The following is a 20,355-nucleotide window of genomic DNA, read 5'->3' on the forward strand; positions in this document are numbered from 1 at the left end:
CTGCCCACATGCGGCCCCGCAGCCATGACGGCTGGGACGCGGAGTCCACCTATGTCCTCACCCCACAGCCGGCAGCCAGGGCTGCCCAAGTGGGTCCAGGGCCGAAGCCCTGCTCTGGCGGGGGCACCTCCCCAACACCGACAGGCTGGGAGTCCCGCCCGCCCGCAGCTTGCGGTCCTCCTGTGGTCGGACCCTCCCCCAGGTGGAGACCTGCGCTGACCCTGGAGGCCTGAACGAGTGCGCCCAGGCTCCCCCCAGAGTCCTAGCCGCACTGCTGGGAGCCGGGACCCTCCTTCCCGCAAACACACACACGTGAGCGCCTGGCGCTCCTGCCCTGGTCCTGACCTCAGCCCACGGGAGGCCCCTGCGGCTCCATGCGCAAAACAGACACAAGAGCCCCTTCTGGGAAAGCCGTGGGCTCCAGCACCCGAACTTCGCACCCTCTGCTGTGGACTTGGGCACTCACTTCCTGCGGCTTGGGGAGATCCTGGCCGGGGATCAGACCAACAGCGGGCTGAGCCCCGGACTGGGGAAGGTTCCCCCGGAGCATCACTGCGCGCACACTCACGGCGACCCCCGTGGGAAGCACCACGGCAGCGTGGTTCTCTAGCCTGTCCCTGGCCGGTGCTCCGTGGGCGTCTGGACAGAGGCTGTGCTCAGGAGCTGGGAGGCCTGGGCAGGGTGTGCGTGGGGCCCACGGTGGAGGCACCGGGCACTGCCTGTGGACTCTTCCCCTCTGGCTCCCAACGCATGTCAGCGCTGACTGTGAACCCGAGACCCGGGGGTCTTGCCGTGTCGCTCCCGTTAGCAGAAACGCGGTCACGGCTGCGAGAATCCCACCTCCCCCCCCACCTCCCACCTCACCCCCGGGTGGAGGCCGGGATGGGAATTCGCAACGCTGGAGGCTGCGCGAGTGGCTCCTGGGGTGGGGGTGGGGGACGACCCTCCTGTTGTCCTCAGAATAAAAAGCCAGTGTTCTCCAGCGGTAGAAAATTGCAAATAAAAAGTTTAATTTCAGAAACTGCGTTCACCATTTATAAATACACTAAAACATAGTCAATGCAAATCCAGATTAATAATAGGTCCTTTTTTAACAAAACAACTTTTCTAAAAGGTCACAGGCAAATGAGTGACTTGTTTCATCCAGAGTATTTAATTGGTTTGAAATAAGAAAATGAACCCTTTTTTCTAGATGTTGAAGCAAAACTTCTGAAGACAGATCATCGTTCCAAGAATGACAGACGCTTCATCCTGCTGTCCTTGGGATTCTGAAACACGCCAGCGATGGCTGAACCTTCCCTGTTATATAAAATGTCTAGACGCCTAAGGCTACTCTTACAACTGCGATGGGACAACTCCTCCCCGTTAATGAGCCGTCTCTTCTAAAAACAATTTTATACATAATTTGATCAAATTGGGGTCAGTGGGGTCAGTGCACAAATTTCAAAAGAGAGCTTCCTGGTGTCGAGACAGCAGGTCCCAGGGTCGGGCGCCCTCGGCAGGACTGCTGTGCGTGGCCCCTGGCGCGTGGGCTCGACAGCAGGTGTCCGGGGCTCGTGACCGAGGTCGACCACGTAAAACCTGAATGCAGCAGAAGCACAGACCGGGACGCTCTCTTTACCAAGTCATTACAGAACCGGCACGGTGGGGCGCGTCTGAGTTTACATTCCTCTTCCGACACCGCACCTCCGTGGCAGCAAACACTTATGTTCCAGAACATTCTGTACTCGACATGCTTTAGAGCCTGCAGTTAGAAACTGCTCAGCCGGGATGGCTTGAACTCCCCCTCTTATTTACAGATTTCATGGAACAGCTACAAAAGCTGCTCTGCTGAATTAAAGCAATTCTTAAACTAAAATACAGTACCTGAATTGTGGTTTTTACATAATTGAATAAAAAGCCTACAGAATAAAACTGTTCACGTCTCCTCTGCCGTTCTAGTAAAACCAACTACTAAGCCCCCACTTCTAAAAAACATGTTACGGTCGGGAGTGAAACCCGAATCATCGTATCTCACCGGTGGTGGCAAGACAGGCTCTCCCGTGCGGGCCGTGGGAGGCCCGCGGCGACGCCCGGCTGTGGCACCGGGAGTAAGGCACACGTAGGCATTACAGTGACGCTGGACGGGGCCGGGGGGGGCCCGCCGCCTCCCCGGGACAGACAGCGGGCGCCCGGGCAGCGACGGCTCCACTGCGAGCTTCAATACTGGAAGTATATCAAGGGAAGATTCACTTTCAAAAAGATGAGTTTTTCAAAATGTTCCATCATGAGCCTGGACTGGCCGAAGCTGCCGTTCTCTGTGGGTGTGTTGAACAGCCTCTCGGAAGGGACGATGCTCGGCGGGCAGCCCAGGAACCGCACGGCCAACGCGGCCAGGCCCGGCCAGGCTGCCTTCTTCAGGTTCCAGTAGGTGAGGGGGTCGCAGCCGTGCTCTAGGACCTCCTCCTCCAGGTAGGCCAGCACCATGTCCTCGGGCACCTTCGTCTTCTCCCGGGGGCCCTTCTTCGTCATCTTGGCCATGAGGGACCACAGGTTCTCCTCCCCGACCGCGCCCTGCGAGGGGGCGCCCGCATCGCAGCCGTTGGGGACGGGTGTGTTATCTGAGGTAGGGTTCAGCGCCTCCAGCTCCCGGATCAGGTCCCGCGTGTACTGCTCCGCTTCCTCCTCCGAGAACAGGGAGGCCTTGTAGCGCGGGTCCAGCAGCGTGGCCAGGATGTACCTCGGGTCACGCAGGGTGGCGGCCAGCCGGCTCACCATGGCCTCCTTCAGGGACTTGAGCATGGTGTCGATGCCCATGGTCTCCTCGAAGAGCATCTCGATCTTGCGGTTCAGGATGTGAATCATGGGGATGACCTGGCTGAGCGTGGACGCGTGCGCGCTCATTTCCCGGCTGGCCGCGTCGAAGGGCTTCAGCGCGTGGCACACGGACTGCATCACCTCCCACTGGTCGCAGCTGATGAGCTCCCGGAAGCTGCACGCGACCGACACCTCGTTGACGGCCCGCTTCTGCTCGACGAGCCGCTCCAGCATGTGGAAGGACGTGCTCCACTTGGACGGGACGTCCTGCAGGAGGTGGTGTGGCGGCAGCCCGTACGCCCTCTGCAGCTCCGCCAGCTTCTCCTTGGCCCGGGGCGAGCGCTGCACCCGCTCACACAGCTTCCGCGCGGTGCTCAGCAGACTCTGCACCATGCGCTGGCTCTTGAGGGCCTCGCTGACCACCAGGCTGACCGTGTGGCTGAAGCACTGCACACTGGCCCGGTCCCCCTCGCTCAGCGTCTTCCCGATGCTCGGGTTGTCGGTGACCGTGATGCCCACCTGCAGGCCAGTGGACGTCACCCAGGCCTCCCACCAGCCCTCCAGCTGCTTCCGGATGCTGCTGCCGCTGTAGTCGCAGTCCACCTGCGACACGTCCAGCAGGGCCGAGCCGTGGTGGTCCTCGCGGTACGGCCGGGCCGATGACGCGAAGGTGACCCAGTGGGCGGTGAGCGTCAGGTACTCGCGGGTCTGGGTGCTCATCCAGATCCCGGACGTGAAGTGGACCACGCCGCTCTCCGCCTCCTTCAGCTGCGACAGGACTATCTGCTTCACGTTATTGTACATCCCTGGGATGGCCGTCCCCGAGAAGTAGGCCGGGGAGGGCACGGAGTACTGAGGTTTCAAGTGTCCGAGCAGCCTGTGAAAGCCGACGTTGTCGACGAAGGAGTATGGCTGGAGGTCAAGTGCAATCATCTCAGCTATGAGACTCGTGATTTTTTTGGCAACGGGATGAGAATCGTAGAACTTCTCACTGGGGTCTTCGAAGGAGGCGGCTCCCGGCAGGTGGGCGCTCAGGGGCCCCCGCGGGCCGGGCGAGGAAGCCCGGGCGGCCCGGGGCGCGTCGGCCTTGAGCGCGCCGCTGTGGAAGCGCTGCAGGTGGCGCAGGAGGCAGCTGGTGCCCAGGCCGGCGGGCTTCCGGCCCCTGCTGATGGTGCGGCCGCAGTGCAGGCACACGACCTTCGTGGGGTCCGCGGGGCAGATGGAGAAGTGGTTCCACAGCTTGGAGGTCTTCTTGCTGCTCACGGGAGAGAGGACCGGGTCGTCTCTCGTGACCACGGTGGGCAGGGCAGGCAATCTGGAGGGGGCGCCTTCCGCGGAGGCCAGCGTGGCGTAGGGAGAGCTGGCCAGGCTGGCGCCCAGCGCGCTCTTTGGGGCGCCCACGACGTCCGCGTGCCGGCGGTACAGGTGCCGCATCAGACAGCTGGTGCCCACGTCGCCCCTGCGGCCCCGGCTGATGACGCAGGCGCAGTGTCTGCACACGGCCTTGAGGCTGTCCGTGGGGGCCAGCGAGAAGTGCTGCCACACCTCCGACTTGAGCCTCTTCATCACCTTCCTGTTCTGCTGGGACCCGGCGCCATAGTCCAGCAGGCCGGGGCTCAGGCCACCAGCCTGGGGCTTCTCGGGGGAGGATGCCAGCGAGGCCTCGCCCACGTCGTCCAAGGACAGCGCCGTGTCCTCCGCCAGCGCGTCCCCGGCGCTCAGACGCACCTGCAGCTCCTCGGGCAGCCGCTCTGGCGAGGAGGACGCCGAGGGGGATGCCCGGGCCGGCTTCCCGGGCGAGGACGCCACGGAGCTCGGGTCTCCATCGGGAGGCGGCAGGGCGGGCAGCAGCGTGGGGGGCGCGGCGTACGGGGGCGGGATGCCCGAGCCCCCGCCGTTCTCCTGCAGCACGATGGAGCGGTGCGCCCGCCACATGTGCCTGATGAGGCAGCTGGTGCCCAGGTCCTTCCCGTTCTTACCCCGGCTGAACTCGTTCATGCAGTGGACGCACACGGCCTTGGAGTTGTCCAGTGGCGACAGGTAGAAGTGCTTCCACACAGCCGACCGCCTGCGGGACCCGGACGTGCCCTTGGGGAGCGCGGGGTTTCTCTCCAGCCCGTTCTCCACACGCTCCTCGCCCGGCAGCGGGGGCAGGTGCGGCGGCCCCCCCAGGGCCTCCTCCCGCCCGTACCTGTCAGGGGCAGATGTGTCGGGGGGGACGTCTTCGGAGGGGACCACAGGCTCCTCCGTCACGTCGTCGGGGGGCAGGACCTTGGACGCCAACTTTGGGGCGAGCTTGAGGGGCGAGAGCGCGGCGCCCAGGTCACCCGCATCGGCGGGCTGTGGCGGCAGCCGCAGGGGCGGGGGCGACAGGGAGGGCAGGGCCGGCCCGCCGCCGTTCTCCTGGCCCAGCACGGTGGGGTGCGCCCTCCTCACGTGCCTCATGAGGCAGCTGGTGCTCAGGTCCTTCTCGTTCTTCCCTCTGCTGAACTCCTTCATGCAGTACGTGCAGATGGCTTTCGTGCTGTCCCGCGGGGAGATGAAGAAATGCTTCCAGGCCGGCGACTTCTTCCTGGAGCCCGCGCCCCGGCCCGAGAGGAGGCTCTGCGTCATGGCCTCCATGGCCACATCGTACAGCGTGCTGCTGTACTGGGAGAACAGAGCCCCGTACTCCTCCTCCTGGTCGGCAGGGAGGCACTGCCCGGGGGGCTCGCAGCCCCCGCCCGCCTCCCTCAACTCTGTCTGCTCCCCACCTCCCTCTGTCCCGGGCCTGTCCTGCTCACTCTTAAACGCCACTCCTTCCAAACTGTGATTAGGGATGCGAACACCATCTTCCTCTTCTATTTTACAATTTATTTTATCAGAAACCAATTCACCACCCCTTTTGGGATGAGTTTCCTGGTTATTCTCCATAACTGACCATAACTACTCGGGCCGCGTCGTCGTGTTATCAGAGGTGGGTAAAAACCCGATCCGAAGGCTCATCTGTACCCCCAAATGTACACCATCTTCAGCCTTGGAAGACGAATTCCATCTTTCGAATGTGAACGAGCGCAGCCAATCATAAACCCAACCGAAGGAGCGGGCACGTGGGGAGCACGCCAGCTCGCCTCAGGGCGCGGGCCGCCACCTGCCGGCAGCCCCGCCGCGACCTGCTTCTCGACGCAGACACGCACTGACGCAGCGCAGACCTGCATCTTCTCCCGGAAACCGGACCGTCGTCATCTCAGCAGCACGACGACCCTCTCGCAGCGTCTGTAAGAGGAGACAGAGTCCAGGTCAGCACGGACCCAAATCGTCCATTTCAAATCTGTTCCGTCACGGGTCCATCAGCCTCGACATGCACAGGAAAAGTCCCGTCACGGTAAGTTAAAATCGAAAACACGGGTTCCTTGACGTTTCACAATCCACTGATACAAGGAAAATACCCTAATACAAAATAAGCAAAATATAAGGGCAGGAGTTTAAATCCCAAGGGCCCAGTCATTAAGGGCTGGGGGCTCCGGGCCCCCAGGAGCAGCTCTCCTCGTGCTCCGTCCTAAGAACAAACACACCAAGTGGGGACGAAACCCAGCCGACCTGTCATTTCCGACGGGACACTGAACGCCACAAAGAAAAGAGCAACTCCCAGTGCTGAGGGCGCGAGTCCGTCTGCAGCGCGGCAGGGGCGCTCGGCCGGGCTGGGAGCAGACGCACGGAGCCGGCCGGCGGCGCTCGGATCCAGGAGCACAAGCAGGAGGCGCGCGGCACGTGGGGACGGCGCGGACACGGGCGGACGACGGGAGCTGCGGGGGGAGGAAGCCGTCCGCGAGAAAGCCAGTGGGGCAGCAACAGGAGGCAGAGAGCGGACAAGAGTGCGCTTCTGTGCGACAGCAGCTTCTAGGAAACCCGCAACAGGCTCACAAGGTCTCCCCACGGCAACCAGGGGTTTCCTGTACGTACAATCAGCACAGAAAACCTTAACGCCACTCTTCAACCGAAACCAGAATGCCAGGCGGGAGGACAACAGGCAGATTCCGGACCTTGGGCTCAGCCAGCCCCAAATAAAAACGCACAAGGCGGAGACAAGAAAACGAGAAGCAAAGACTCCGTGGGAGGTGAGGGGGTGTGTGTCACACAGCGTGGGGGGGAGGAGGCCCCGAGGGCCGCGCCCCAGCCAGGTGAGCTGCCCGCCAGCGCCAGCAGCCCGAGCGGCGAGGCCGGCCCCACCGTGTCCCAAAGCCGCACGCCTCTGCGAGCCCGGGGAGGCAGGACTGACGGGGACGTGGAGACGACAGGCTCGGCTGGAGCCTCCTGGGCAAAGCAGGGCGTGCGCTCAGCTTGAGAAACCGGGCGCGCTCCGCAGCCAGCTCTGCCACGAGCAAGCGCAGGGTTCCCAGAAAGCGTCCCAAATCCTGAACTCCACAAAGTTCAGCCAAATACTCAGAATAAAAAAAGAGCTTCTAAATGAAGTATCAGCAGGCACCCAGGGAGCAGGGCGGCCGGAGTAAGTGCGGCGCGGGCTCCTGACCCAGAGCGGCCAGGCTCGCCGCAGCGCCGCAGGCGCAGAGCAAGCCCGTGTGACTGCGTTTCTAAAACAGAAGGTGTAATTACAGAGTTCCTACGTACAATTACATGTGTAAGCTGTTCTTGTTTTTTTAAATAAAATCCAGAAAACAAAAAGAAACGAGCAAAAAAAAAAAAAACACTATAAAAATGAGTAGCCACATTTGGAAAAGACTTCTTAAAAACAGAACTGTGAGCATATATAAATCAGAACCACAATGCAACACCCACCAGGATGGCTAGACGCAGACAGACAACAGCAAGTGGGGACAAGGATGTGGAAAAACGGTGCCCTTGTGCTCACTGGCGGGGGCGGGACGGCGGGGCCTCTTCGAAAACCACTCTGGCAGCTTCCCAAACGTATGCCAAGTCACCCTACGACCCGGCGATCCCACTTCTGTGTAGACACTGAGGGGAAATGAAACCATGTGCGCACCCAGAGCCCCGCACGTGGACAGCGTCAGACAAAAAGTGGAAACAACCGAAATGTGATCCACGAATGGATTAAAAACTGGGACGCAGGGGCGCCTGGGTGGCTCAGTGGGTTAAGCCTCTGCCTTTGGCTCAGGTCATGATCTCAGGGTCCTGGGACTGAGCTCCGAGTTGGGTTCCCTGCTCAGTGGGAAGTCTGCTTCTCCCTCTGCCTCTGCCATTGCCTCTGCTTGCTCTCTTGCTCTCTCTTTCTCTGTGAAATAAATAAACAAAATCTTAAAAAAAAAAAAAAAAAAAAAAAAAAAGGACCTGGATGAAATCTCTAGTAATGAAAATGCAGTACTTGAAAATATCCTGGATGGGGTCAACAGCAGTTTAGACGTAACAAAAGAGAAGATCACTAATTATGAAGACATAGCAACAGAAATAAAACAAGAGGAAAAAGCAAGGGAAAAAAACTGAAAAATTTAAAACTTGTGCACGGGGTGGAAAGACAAGACTCAGAAAGAGAGAAAACGTCTGCAAATCTCACATCTGATGAGGGGCTGACATCCAGGATAAACAAAGAGCTGTGGCAACTGACCAACAAGCCGGCCTGCAAATGGACAAAGGCCTGGGCTCGACCCACACGGACGCGCAAGGACAATCGGAAGCACAGAGAGATCACTTCATACCCACCAGGACGGCTAGTGTCCAAATCCTGGGATGTGACGCTCCAAAAGTAACAGCAAGACAGGGAAAGCGTGTTAAGATGTGCAAACATGGCCAGTGTGTCCCTGACAGCCTGACGAGGCCGAGCATCTTATGTGCGGGTCCAGGCTCCCTGTGAGCCATCCGCCTGTGCTCTCGCCAGCCTGGGCGGTTCCTGAGAACTGAGCTCCTGAACTGAGTTCTGAGAGCTTTCGCTGCATTTGGGAGCGAGCCCTTTATCACGTCTGTGATTTTTAAGTATTATCCCCCAGTCTCAAGCTTGTCTTTTTCTCAGCAGTGTATTTTGAAAAGCAAAGCCCAATCTACCAATTTGGTTTTTTATGGATTGTGCTTTTGTGGTTATGTTCAGAAATCTTTGCCTACCCAAGTCACAGCGATCTTCTCCTGTGTTTTCTCTTCTAGTTTTACCACCTTGTTTTATATTTAGATCTTTGAGATACTTAAATTGTTTTGTATATGAATAGCTAACTGCTCTAACAGCATTTGCTGAAAAGACTATCCTTTTCAACAACGGAGAAATGCCTTTGTAACTTAGTCGGATGTCAGCTGTGCGCAGACCTACATATATGGGTTATGCCCACAGACAGCAGCTATTAATCTACATCAATGGGATGTAAACATGTGGGTGTAGATATTTACCTACCAAACTGTGTACTTTAAACATGTGTGATTTACTGAATGTCAATTAATCCCAGTGTGAATAATATGAGAAACACATGTGTTAGGTCTTTGCCCCCCCCCCCCCCCCCCCCCCCCCCCCCCCGGGTCCTGGCACGGGCTCCTGAAACCCCTCGACCCTCCTGGGAGCCTGGAGTGTCTTCTGTTCTGATGAGGCGACTCTGGGTGGGCTCCTGGGTGGGGACGGGTCACCAGAGGGACCGAGCTGTGATCCCAAGCTGGGGTTTTCACCTTGCTCCCCATTCTCCAGAGAGGGGGAGGGGGGATGGGGAGTCAGTGGACACCTGATCACGCCCATGTGATTAAGCCTCGTAAAAACCCCAAACGTGTGGGGTTCCGAGAACCTGTAGATTGGGGACCACATCCACGGGCCGGGAGGTGATGCACCACAGCTCTGGGGGACAGAAGCTCTTGTGCTCGGGGCTCTCCCAGCACCCACCCTGCACCCACCTGGCCGTGGACAGAGACAGGAGAGAAGCTGTGGGCCCAGCTGCATCCGTGGCCTTCATCACACCCTTCGCTAAGCGATAAGCAGAGGAACGGGAGTCAGCGCTTCCCCGAGTTCTGCGAGCTGTTCTAGCAGGTGAGAAGGTTCCAGAAGGGGCTCCTGGGGATCCCACCTGGACCCACGTCAGACAGAGGCTGTGGGTAACCCGGGGACCTGCCCCACTAGGGGACTGCTTCTCGAGTGGGGGGCAGTCTGTGGGACACAGCCCCTCCCCGTGGGATGGGACGCTCCAGGCAGATGGTGTGAGAAGTGCGTTCAGTTGAGGACACCCTGCGGGGGCTGGAGAACTGGTCACGGTGGGGAAAAGCACCCACACATTTGGTAACCAGAAGTGACGTGTCCTGCAACGGGAGAGTGAGAGTCAAGGAGAAGCGCGCAACTTGCCCTAGACACGCCGAAACCTGCTTTTTTAAGGGGCTGGGGTTGGGGCGCCTGCAGGGCTCATTAGTTCAACGACCGTCTTCGGCTCAGGTTGTGGTCCCGGAGTCCTGGGATCGAGTCCTGCATGGGGATCCCGGCTCAGCAGGGAGTCTGCTTCTCCCTCCGACCTTCCCCCTCTCATGTTCTGTCTCTCAAGTAAATAAAAATAAAATCTTAAAAAAAATAAAAGGCAGGGATCGTCAGATTGGATAAAAAAGTGAGACTAACTCTATCGCCCACAAGAAACAAACTAAAAACATAAAGACACAAACAGGTCAGAAGCCAAAGGATAGAAACAGTGCGCCATGCTGATAACTCACCAAAGAAAGCTGCGGTGGCTACAGTCACATTGAATGCACTGAGGATGGCACGCCAGGGACAACAGGGACACTGCATAAAGTAACAAGGGGCCAAGTCACCAGACGCGCACACACCGACTAAAGGGAGACGAGATGGGGTCCCGGTCTCAGGGCGCTCAGCACGTGTCACCGAGCAGCAGACAGAACAGCAGCACAGCCGACAGAAACGTGAAACACTGTCACCACACGGCCTGCCCGACATTTGTCCAATGGTTCACCCAAAAGAAACAGAACGCGTGTTGTTTCCAGGTGCACAGAAAACACGCGTCAAGACCCGCGGTTCGCAGGACAATGAAGCAAACTTCTGTGGGTGTGAAAGAACTGAAATCAATCAAAGACGTTCTCTGACAAGGGAGGTGAACGAGCAACCAACAACAGAATTTCTGTAAAAACCCAAAATATATTCAAATAAAGTCTTCTGTACTAAGCTAAAGGTCAAAGGAAAAAAATCAACAGGAACAGTAAAGCAAATTTAATCCCAAAGTAAACAGAGAGAAGACAACAATAGAGAAAAGATGTGAAGTCCAAGATGAACTCAAACACTGCTTCTTGGAAAGAGCAACAGGATGAAAGAAAACACCAGGACCGAAAGAGGGGAGCCACCCAGAGCTCACGGCAAAAGAGGCTAATAAGGAAGTACATAAAACACTTCACGACGGTAAATTCAGCAGCTTAGTTAGGTAAAACAGACAAATTCCTGGAAAGACACACATTATTTGACTTATTTCTTTGAGTTTGTATATCTATTTAAAAAACTGAACTTGCAATTAAAAAAAACCTTCCCCAAAAAGAAACTTCCGGGTCCACGTGGCTGCACGGGTGAATCCCACCAAATGTTAGAGAAAAAGAACCAGTGAAACACAAACTCTTCCATAAAAGAAAAGAAACACTTTCCAGCTCTTTACTGGTAGTATTACCTTGATACCAGAACTAGAAAGACACTACAGGAAGAGTCACGTCCCTATGATCACAGAAAAGCTTCAACAAACTTGGCAAGTTCTTAAAAATTTAGCAAATCCAGAGGCCCCTGGGTGGCTGAGTCATTGAGCGTCTGAGTCCAGATATGGGCTCAGGCGGCGATATCATGGGGTCTGGAGTCGGGCTCCGCACTCCGCAGGGAATCTGCCCGGAACCCTCTCTCCCTCACCTTCTGCCCCTTCCTCCCCACCCCCACATCTCCCTCTCTCTCAAATAAATCAAACTTTTTTTTTTTAAAGATTTTATTTATTTATTCATTTGACAGAGATCACAAGCAGGCAGAGGGGCAGGCAGAGAGAGAGGAGGAAGCGGGCTCCTGCTGAGCAGAGAGCCCGATGCGGGGCTCGATCCCAGGACCCTGGGATTATGACCTGAGCCGAAGGCAGAGGCTTTAACCCACTGAGCCACCCAGGCGCCCCCAAACTTTTTAGAAAAAACAAATTACTGATAACATACCACGAGTAAGTGGGGTGATTCCCAAGAGTAAAACATGAAGAGAATAACGGAACAAATCCACGGTCCCATCACATGAAGGCATGGAGCGACACTTCTCTATCCCCACTTGTGACAGAAGTGCTTGACGAAGCAGAGGAGACCACTCCCCACCCTTCTGAGCGTGCCTGGGAAGAGCGACGGCCGCAAGCACAGGGCACAGGGACAGAGTGTGCGCCCTGCAGACCGGTGCCCTAGCCACATTCCCGCCAACACCGTGCGGAGCCCAGCTGACAGGCAGATGGAGAGGATGGGACACTGCTGCTGTCAGTCATCCGTGTGAGAAAAGCCTTGAGGCCGCTACAGAAAGACACCAACCGTGCCCGCAGCCCTCCCGTGCTGGCTGCCTCACCCCTAGCGCTCACTTCCCCGTTCCTGGACCATGCTGTCCTCCATCCTCTGCAGGTGGCAAGGTGGGCCCTGCCCCCTCCACGGATGGAGGAACCCCCTCCTCTCCCTTCCAGGCCAACACCTGGTTCTAGGTGGACCCCGACCCTCTCTCAAGACTCACTCGGGGCAACGCTGAGGGATGATGGAGATGATAAGAACTAAAACTTACTGAGTGTTCACCCTAGGCCATCCTTTAAGAGGCAGACCAGCATCATATCACTGAAAGCACAACACAGGGCTCCGGGGTGGCTCAGCTGATTGAGCACGCGGAGTCTTGGTTTCTGGTCACGATCTCAGGCCCCACGTCAGGCTCTGTGCTCGGCGTGGAGTCTGCTCGTTTCCCTCTCTCCCTCTGCCCCTCCCATGCTTGCTCTCTTTCTGTCAAATAAATATACGAGTCTTTTAAATCAATCAATAAACCATGTGACAATCTTTTGAGGACGGTTTACGATTTCTTTTCCCCATAGGGAAAGAGAAAGCCATCCCGGGCACACAGGCATTGGGGAGGGGTGCCACAAACAAGGTGTGGGGAAGAGGCAACTGGACGGCACAGCGGTTCCCAGCCCGGATGCCTGCAGACCACAGGCTCCAGAACCCTACCAGGCCCAAGATTTTTGTTTAAGAAGTGCTGAGAACAAGGGATAGAACATAAAAATTACAAGGAACAGAGAAACATGTTTAAATACCACCAGAATGATAAATCAGCAAAATCCGGATTATGGGAAATTCTCAGGTCAAACTACCCAGTTTCCTTAACAATTTATACTTGAATCCTGACCTTAGCTAGCAAACCACGTATGAGCTTTTTTAGACAGCGTGGGAAACCTGGGTGCGGGCTGTTCCGTATGAACGGTTACTGTTTGTTTAAAGCTGTGATAAAGGTATCGTGGATACAGTTTTTAAAAGAATCTCATCTTTGCAAGATACTTATCGAAATATGTCCAGGTGGAGTGTGATTTTGGGTGTCTGCTTCAAGGTCACCGAGTGGGGGATCCTGACGAGCGAACGGCCAGGACTGGTGTCCACTGAGGCTGTGTGAGGGGCGCACTTCTAACCTCTGTGAGAACACTTCTGGAGAGTTACTCTACGAAGAAAGATCAGATGGACGGCTGACTTTTCAAGAGGAGCGATGTGAACTAGAGACAAAAGAACGCTACCTTCCAAGTTCTGGGGGAGAAAGAGCAAACCAGAATTCAGTACTCAGTGGAAATACTCCTGCAGAAACTAGTGTCAAATAAAAACCCCGTCAGACCAATCAAACACAGAATGTGTCACCAGGCGGGCATTAACAAGGGGGTCCACCCAGCGGCACCCGCACGAGCCCCCGGGGCGGTTCGGTCACACAGAGAGGACGAGCACGGCAGAACAGCGATGGCTGTGGGCGGCCCAAGGTGCTGGGTCTGCCCATTGCACCCGGGGCCTGGGCTCCCAGGCCCCGTCAGCAGCGTCATGAAAGCCTCATCCGACCGGCACGCCTACGTGCACATGCGTGGTGCGGAAAAACCATGGAGCACACGGACACGTCCACCCTCAACCCAATACCCCAGCGTCGCTCTAGCCTCCCTTTGTCTGTACCTGTAACTTCTCTCTCCCACAGTGAGAAATCAGGCTCCCATTATCCTTAAAAGGTAAACTCATCTGCTCAACCCTACAGTTTCCAGAAAGCAGTTTCAGAATACTGACCCATATCAGAAGAAAAACAAGCTTTCAGAGTAGAGACAATAGTTTATAAAAGCTAGTCTTTGGGCTTTTGGGTTTAGCACTGTGTCCAAGAGTTTCTGGGGTCAATCTTCCCTCTTAAATGTAGCTATTTTTTCATGAACCCAATACAATCAAGGTTCACTTGCTTCTGATAACGCACCACAGACCCAGAATGGCGAAACCACAGTCTCAAGGAGGACACCAACGTGAAGGCAAAACCAACAAGGAATTTCCTTAACTCCAAAACATAAGCACAGAGAACAAACCAAAAATATATACAAGGCCCATGTGGTATTAGGTCTGTATGGGAGGGCCGGAGGCTTACAAGGACGATCTGGGGAACACGTGGTCTACAGGGAGCTCTGGAAAGCTCAGATTCCTGGGGAGGCAGCGGCCTGCGTGTGCGGAACCGTGCACATGCCTGGGAAAGACTCGACAGACACCCCAACCGCTCCCCTCTGGCTGCCCCCCGGGGTGAAGGCGTGGTGGGCGCTGCAGGCCGGAGGCCCATGTGCACACGGAGCCCCCGCAGAGCTGGCAGGCACACTAGTCACGGCACTTACGGAAATCTCTGACCAGTCCTTAACCGACCACTAAGCGACCCAAGCAGAGACCTCAGTGGCCAAACACAACAAGGAACACAGGCTTTCTAGAATTCGCTCGGGAAGCCCCGAAAAAGATGGACTAAAACAAAACAAACTCCAGCAGTAACAGTGAACACGAGAGTGAGGAGGAGTAATGTCCAGTTTTCTACAAAACCAGCGCATTACAGAGCACGCAAAAGAGCAGGAAAGCATGACCCGTACACAGGGGGAAACAGGCCAAAGAAACTGTCCGAGAGGGCCCAGACGTTGCACTTAATACACAAAGACTTTAAATCAGGCATTAAAAATGTGTTGACCGGGGCGCCTGGGTGGCTCAGTGGGTTGGGCCTCTGCCTTCGGCTCGGGTCATGATCCCGGGGTCCTGGGATCGAGCCCCGCATTGGGCTCTCTGCTCAGCGGGGAGCCTGCTTCCTCCTCTCTCCCTGCCGGCCTCTGCCTACTTGGGATCTCTGTCTGTCAAATAAATAAAATCTTAAAAAAAAAAAAAAAAGAAATGTGTTGACTGAATTAAAGGAAACTGTGTATAAAGACAACATATAAAACAATAAATAACAGCTCACCAAATATCAACATAGACAGAAAAATTACAAAAGAGAACCAAGCAGAAATCACAACATGAAATGTGGAAGTACAAGGGGAACGCTCACTAGAGGGTTCGGGATGGGGCAGGAGAACCCGCAAACCTGAAGAAGGTGGGCGGGAAGCCAGTCGCACCGCGGAAGGTCATCCACCGCCGGGCCCAGCAGCCGCGGCGGCACCCGCCGGCCCATGTTCCCCTCGCCTGCACACCGGACACCGCGCGAGGCCGGGCAACAAGCGTCCCTGCGTCTGAAAGGGCCGCGGCCACACAAGCATGTGCTCCACCCACAGTGCAGTCTGACCACGCATCAGTAACAGAGGGAACCTGAGAAATCCATCAATATTTGGAAATACAAGTCCATTTCTAAATGATCCACGTCAGGAAGAAATTACAATGGAAAGTAGAAAGTATTTCCATCTGCATGGCGCCTGGGGGGCTCAGTAGTGAGGCGTCCGCCTTCGGCTCCGGTCGTGACCCCGGGATCCTGGGACGGAGCCCCGCGTCGGGCTCCCTGCTCCGCGTCAGCCTGCTTCTCCCCCTGCCTCTACCGCTCCCCCGTCCGTGCTCTCTCGCTCGCTCGCTCTCGATTGCCAAATAAGTAAAATCTTAAGAAAAAAGTATTTTCATCTAAATGAAAGTAATGTAATGCACCCAAATTTATAAGATGCTGACGCGCTCAGAGAGAAATTTCTAGCTTTCGATACCTGTGTTAGAAAAGCAGAATCTCGGATCACTAATGCAAGCACTTCTGCAAAACATCCCACCCCAAAACCACAGAATACACACTCTCTTCACATGCAGGCAGAGCCCACAAAACAAGTCTCGGTAACTTCCAGAAATCTACAATCATACAGAAGAGCTGATACCCTCGGTGTACACCTGAAAACACGTTACGCTGTATATCACCTAACTGGGACTTAAACAAAACTTTTAAAAAACCTGAAATCATATCATGTGTGCAAAAAAAAAGTGGGGGGTAATGTAAGCATTCACCTTTAAAAAGACTGGGAAAAAAGGCAAGAAAATAGGCCACACTAAAGATTAGAGTGGGTATGGATGAAATGAAAAACAGAAAAGTGAAACAGAACATCAACAAAACCACAAGTCAATTCTTTTAAAAGATTGAGAAAACTGACAAATCCTTAGCTAGATTAACCAGGAATATAAGACAAAGTCTGTGAAAATGTGGGACGTCACCACTGATTCCTCCCAGAGTAAGTGGAGTATGAGAGCAGGGTACGGACAACCTCGGACCAACAAGGCCACAGCTCAGTACAAGGGAGAAATTCCTAGAAAGTAGTAAGTTACCAAGAGTGACTTGAGAAGAATTAGGAAAGAGAATGGACCTAGAACAAGTACAAAAATTGAGTTAGTGATTTAAAGTCTTCCTGCAAGAAGTCGTAGGCCCACACGGCTTCACTGGTGAATTTTTCAAACACTTACAGAAGAATACTACCGATACACCACCAACTCTGTGAAAACAGAAGAGGATGGGGTACTTTCCAGCTCGGTCTAAGAGGCCACATCACCTCTATCCCAAAGCCAGACAAAAACAGCAAGGAAGAACTAGAGATCACTAGGTACACAAAGGAGGTCCTAACGTTTTCCACAGAAGAGGACCACAGGGGAGGAAGCACCATGAAGTCGGAAAAAGTTGTTTAAGTCATATCTCCTTATATCTTTAAAAAACCCCAAAACAAGAAATTAGTATTATATAAAAACAAGTCAAACAGACAGAGGGGCGCCTGGGTGGCTCAGTCAGTCACGCATCTGCTTTCGGCTCAGGTCATGATCCCGGAGTCCTGGGATCGAGTCCCACATGGGGCTCTCTGCTCAGCGGGGAATCTGCTTCTCCCTCTGCCTGCTGTTTTTTTTCTCTCTCTCTGACAAATAAATAAAATCTTTAAAGAAATAAAATAAAAATTTATAAAAAAAATATCCAACAGACAGAATAACAGGCCCCTCAGAAGTTCACGTCCTAACCCCCAAATCTGTGAGTGTGCGGGGTGACACGGCACGGAGGGATTATTAATCAGGCTGCGTGTGGAATTCAGGAAGATTATCCTGGCTTATTTGCGGGGGATCCAGTGTGATCAAAAGGGTCTTCATGGTGGAGAGGCAGAAGAGAGACGGGGACTGACACCTTCAGAAGACGGGCCATGTTGGGGGACAATCGGTTAAGCATCTAACTTGGGCTCAGGTCATGATCTCAGGGTCCTGGGATTGAGCCCCATGTCGGGCTCCACTGCTTCTCCCTCTGCCCCTTCGCTGCTCATGCGTGTGCACACATTCTCTCATATAAATAACTGAAACCTTAAAAAAAGGCCCACGCAATGTGGTGTGACTGGCTTTGAAGACTCAGGAAGGGGCCACCGGCGGAGGGAGGCGCGCGTCCTCCAGACAGAAAGGCAGCCTGCTGACAACACCCTGATTTCGGCCCAGTGTGACCCATCTCAGACCTGACCTCCAAATTTGTTGTTTTCAGCCACGCAGTTTGTGGTAATTTGTTGAAGCAGCACCAGAAAATGAATACAACAGACGACGGAAAGAATGAAAGCCAAATCTCACAGAAAGATGAAAGAAAAAAATACTGAAGAGCAGAGCGTCTCCAACAGGTACCGAACGCACGCCAGAAAAACACAACCTCAAATTAAACCATATGTGGGGCGCCCGGGGGGACTCAGTGGTTAAGCGTCTGCTTTTGGCTCAGGTCATGATCCCAGGGTCCTGGGATCGAGCCCTGCATCGGGCTCCCTGCTCAGCGGGAAGCCTGCTTGCCCCCCCCCCCCACTCCCCCTGCTTGTGTTCCCTGTCTCGCTGTCTCTCTGTCTCACTTTCAAATAAATAAATAAAATCTTAGAAAAAAAAATTAAACCATATGAAAACTGGAACTTATTTTGAAAGAAGCTAAAGATATTTAAAATGATACAAAAGGACAACCTAAATCAGGCTAGAAGAATACTGAAATGAGGTTATGGGTCCTAAGAAAGTTTGAGAAATGAAAGTAAAATACCATTTCAAGAAAAGGCTAAACTAGAAGCACCGTAAGAACAAATAAACTCCACAAATGATTCTACTTAAGAGAAACAGAAGAGGAAAGGAATATTGTTTTAATGAAAAAGAAATGCAGGAATAAAAAAGACCCCAGAGAAGCAAACTGAAAGGATGGGAAAGAAGATCCAACACACACACAACCTGAGCCCCTGCCCAGCCCGCAGAAACGGAGGGGACACAGGCCAGGGAACAGAATCCCAAAAACTTAAAAATCTTTCCTGAGGTAAAACTCGTGGAGCTCCATATTGGTAGAGAACGCCGTGTGAACGAGACGTCCACACCTAACAACAAAAAAGAATGCCATTCAGGCAGAAAACAGTCACTTATACGGGGAAAAGGTAGAATTAGCCTGATTTGACGGCAGTGCTGGCAGACAAGAAAGAAAGATTTAAGGTATTTGAAGGAAAAGGCTGTGAACTGAGAATTTTGCATATAGTCAAGCGGACTTTCAAGTACAAAGGACACATAAAAACTATCGTCACCATGCAAATATTCGGGTAGTATTTCTCCTGAGTCCTTCCTGAGACCCCTAGGAGAGAAGAGACCTCAAGCAAAGGTCCAGAGACGCGGACAGGGACCGGTGCGAGCGCTCCGTGGGTTTACTTGCAGCGCTGAGACTGACGAGGGCTCCTGGGAGAGATGCTGGGCTCTGCACGGACTATGGAGGACGGGAGGCAGACAGCAGGTCCCACACAGACAGCGACCATACGGGCACAGTGCTCCTGCTGGTCAGTCTGAGACAGCGACACGTGCGGCGACACGTACAGCAAACGAGCACTTGGTGACGGTCCAATAGTCTCCTCTTCTCCGTCCTGGAGAACCGGGTTCCTGGCGGAGAAGGGAGCTGGTGCGCAAGACAGAAACAGTCAAATAAGCCTGCTACCGTCTGTGACCAGCTCTGTGCACCGCACAGACGAGAAACAACAACGGACCCAAGAGCAGTGCGTGTCCCCAACACACAGACTGCGGATCTGGAACTGCGTCTCCCACCGGCACAGACCACGGCCTCCGGACAGAACGGCTCATCCCAGGTCTGCGGCGGGAAGGCTGCGACGGCCAGCCTGGAGCGTCCGGGCACACCAGCGTGCAAGCAGCCTGTGAGAGCGAGCGAGGATCGCGCCACACCGTCTGGGAGCTTACAGAGGCTCCCGATGCCCAGACACGAGACCATCTCCGCACGAGTAAGGACCACAAACAACACACACCGCCCGACGCGGTTACTGCTAACGACACCCTGCTAACGCGAACATCCCGTCCAGTGCGCTCAGATCCGAGTTCACACTAGCGCAGCAAAACCCTCAGTGGGTCTACTTTTGGAGGATGATAGAAGACGGATTCGTTATTCTGAAAACTGACGGGTGTCCCGCATGGAGTACAGAACTAGATCACCGAACAGCAATAGGTTCCCCTCACTGGAAGCTCAGCTCATAAACGCGGCACCAGTAACTCAGCCAGAACATCACCCTTCCGCAACCTGTTACGAATTAACGCACGTACGTCTACGCACCGTCGGCTTGGCCAACGTCAAAAAAGATTGACACTGAGGGTGCCTGGGTGTCTCCGTCCGTGAGCTGTCCGACTCTCGATCTCAGCTCAGGTCTTATTTCAGGGTTGTGGGTTCAAGTCCCGTATTGGGCATGGAGCTTACTTTCAAAACAGAGAGAGAGAGAGAGAGACCAGACATTAGGTGGCTCCGCGTGGAGCAGCACAACGTCCCTGTGAGGGAGTCTTGCCAGAGGTCCAAAAGCTGAATCTCGTCAGACCTCTATGTCCAGGGCCCGACTTACAGGAAACCAAGGATAGATCGGACTCTGCTGGAGGCCAGCCGCCGGCAACATGCGGACTGGGAGAAAGCCCAGTCCAGCCACGAACACCTCCCCGGGAGCTGGGGCTGGGCGTCCTCTGCAGGGACGCACGAAACTTACCTGCTCCTCCGAGCGCAAGTCAACCTCAGACCGGGAAGGGAAGGGGCTGCCCTCACCAGCAGGTCAGCAGCTCCTCTGTCAGGAGGACGGAGGGAGGGACACAGGACAGACACAGGATACAACCGAGGACTCTGGGGCCAGCCAAAATTTCTTTCTTGACCCAAGAGATGGTCACAAAAAT

General features: G+C 54.7%; 1 protein-coding gene across 1 annotated transcript; it reads right to left on the reverse strand.

Moving 5' to 3' along the window:
• Nucleotides 1–1,010: 1,010 nt before the first annotated feature.
• Nucleotides 1,011–19,795, reverse strand: LOC111157642 (zinc finger BED-type containing 4). The gene is made up of 2 exons (XM_022519238.1): nucleotides 19,757–19,795; nucleotides 1,011–6,051 (listed from the first exon to the last, which is right to left on the reverse strand). Exon 2 carries the CDS (start codon nucleotides 5,707–5,709, stop codon nucleotides 2,200–2,202), a length of 3,510 nt encoding a protein of 1,169 aa, XP_022374946.1. The 5' UTR covers nucleotides 5,710–6,051; nucleotides 19,757–19,795; the 3' UTR covers nucleotides 1,011–2,199.
• Nucleotides 19,796–20,355: the final 560 nt, after the last annotated feature.

Source organism: Enhydra lutris, unplaced genomic scaffold, assembly GCF_002288905.1.
Source record: "Enhydra lutris kenyoni isolate GAN:26980312 unplaced genomic scaffold, ASM228890v2 scaffoldscaffold55, whole genome shotgun sequence".
NCBI lineage: Eukaryota > Metazoa > Chordata > Mammalia > Carnivora > Mustelidae > Enhydra > Enhydra lutris.

Excerpts from the sequence above, each read along its gene's own strand:
- LOC111157642 (XM_022519238.1), bottom strand. The coding sequence starts at position 5,709 with ATGGAGAATAACCAGGAAACTCATCCCAAAAGGGGTGGTGAATTGGTT.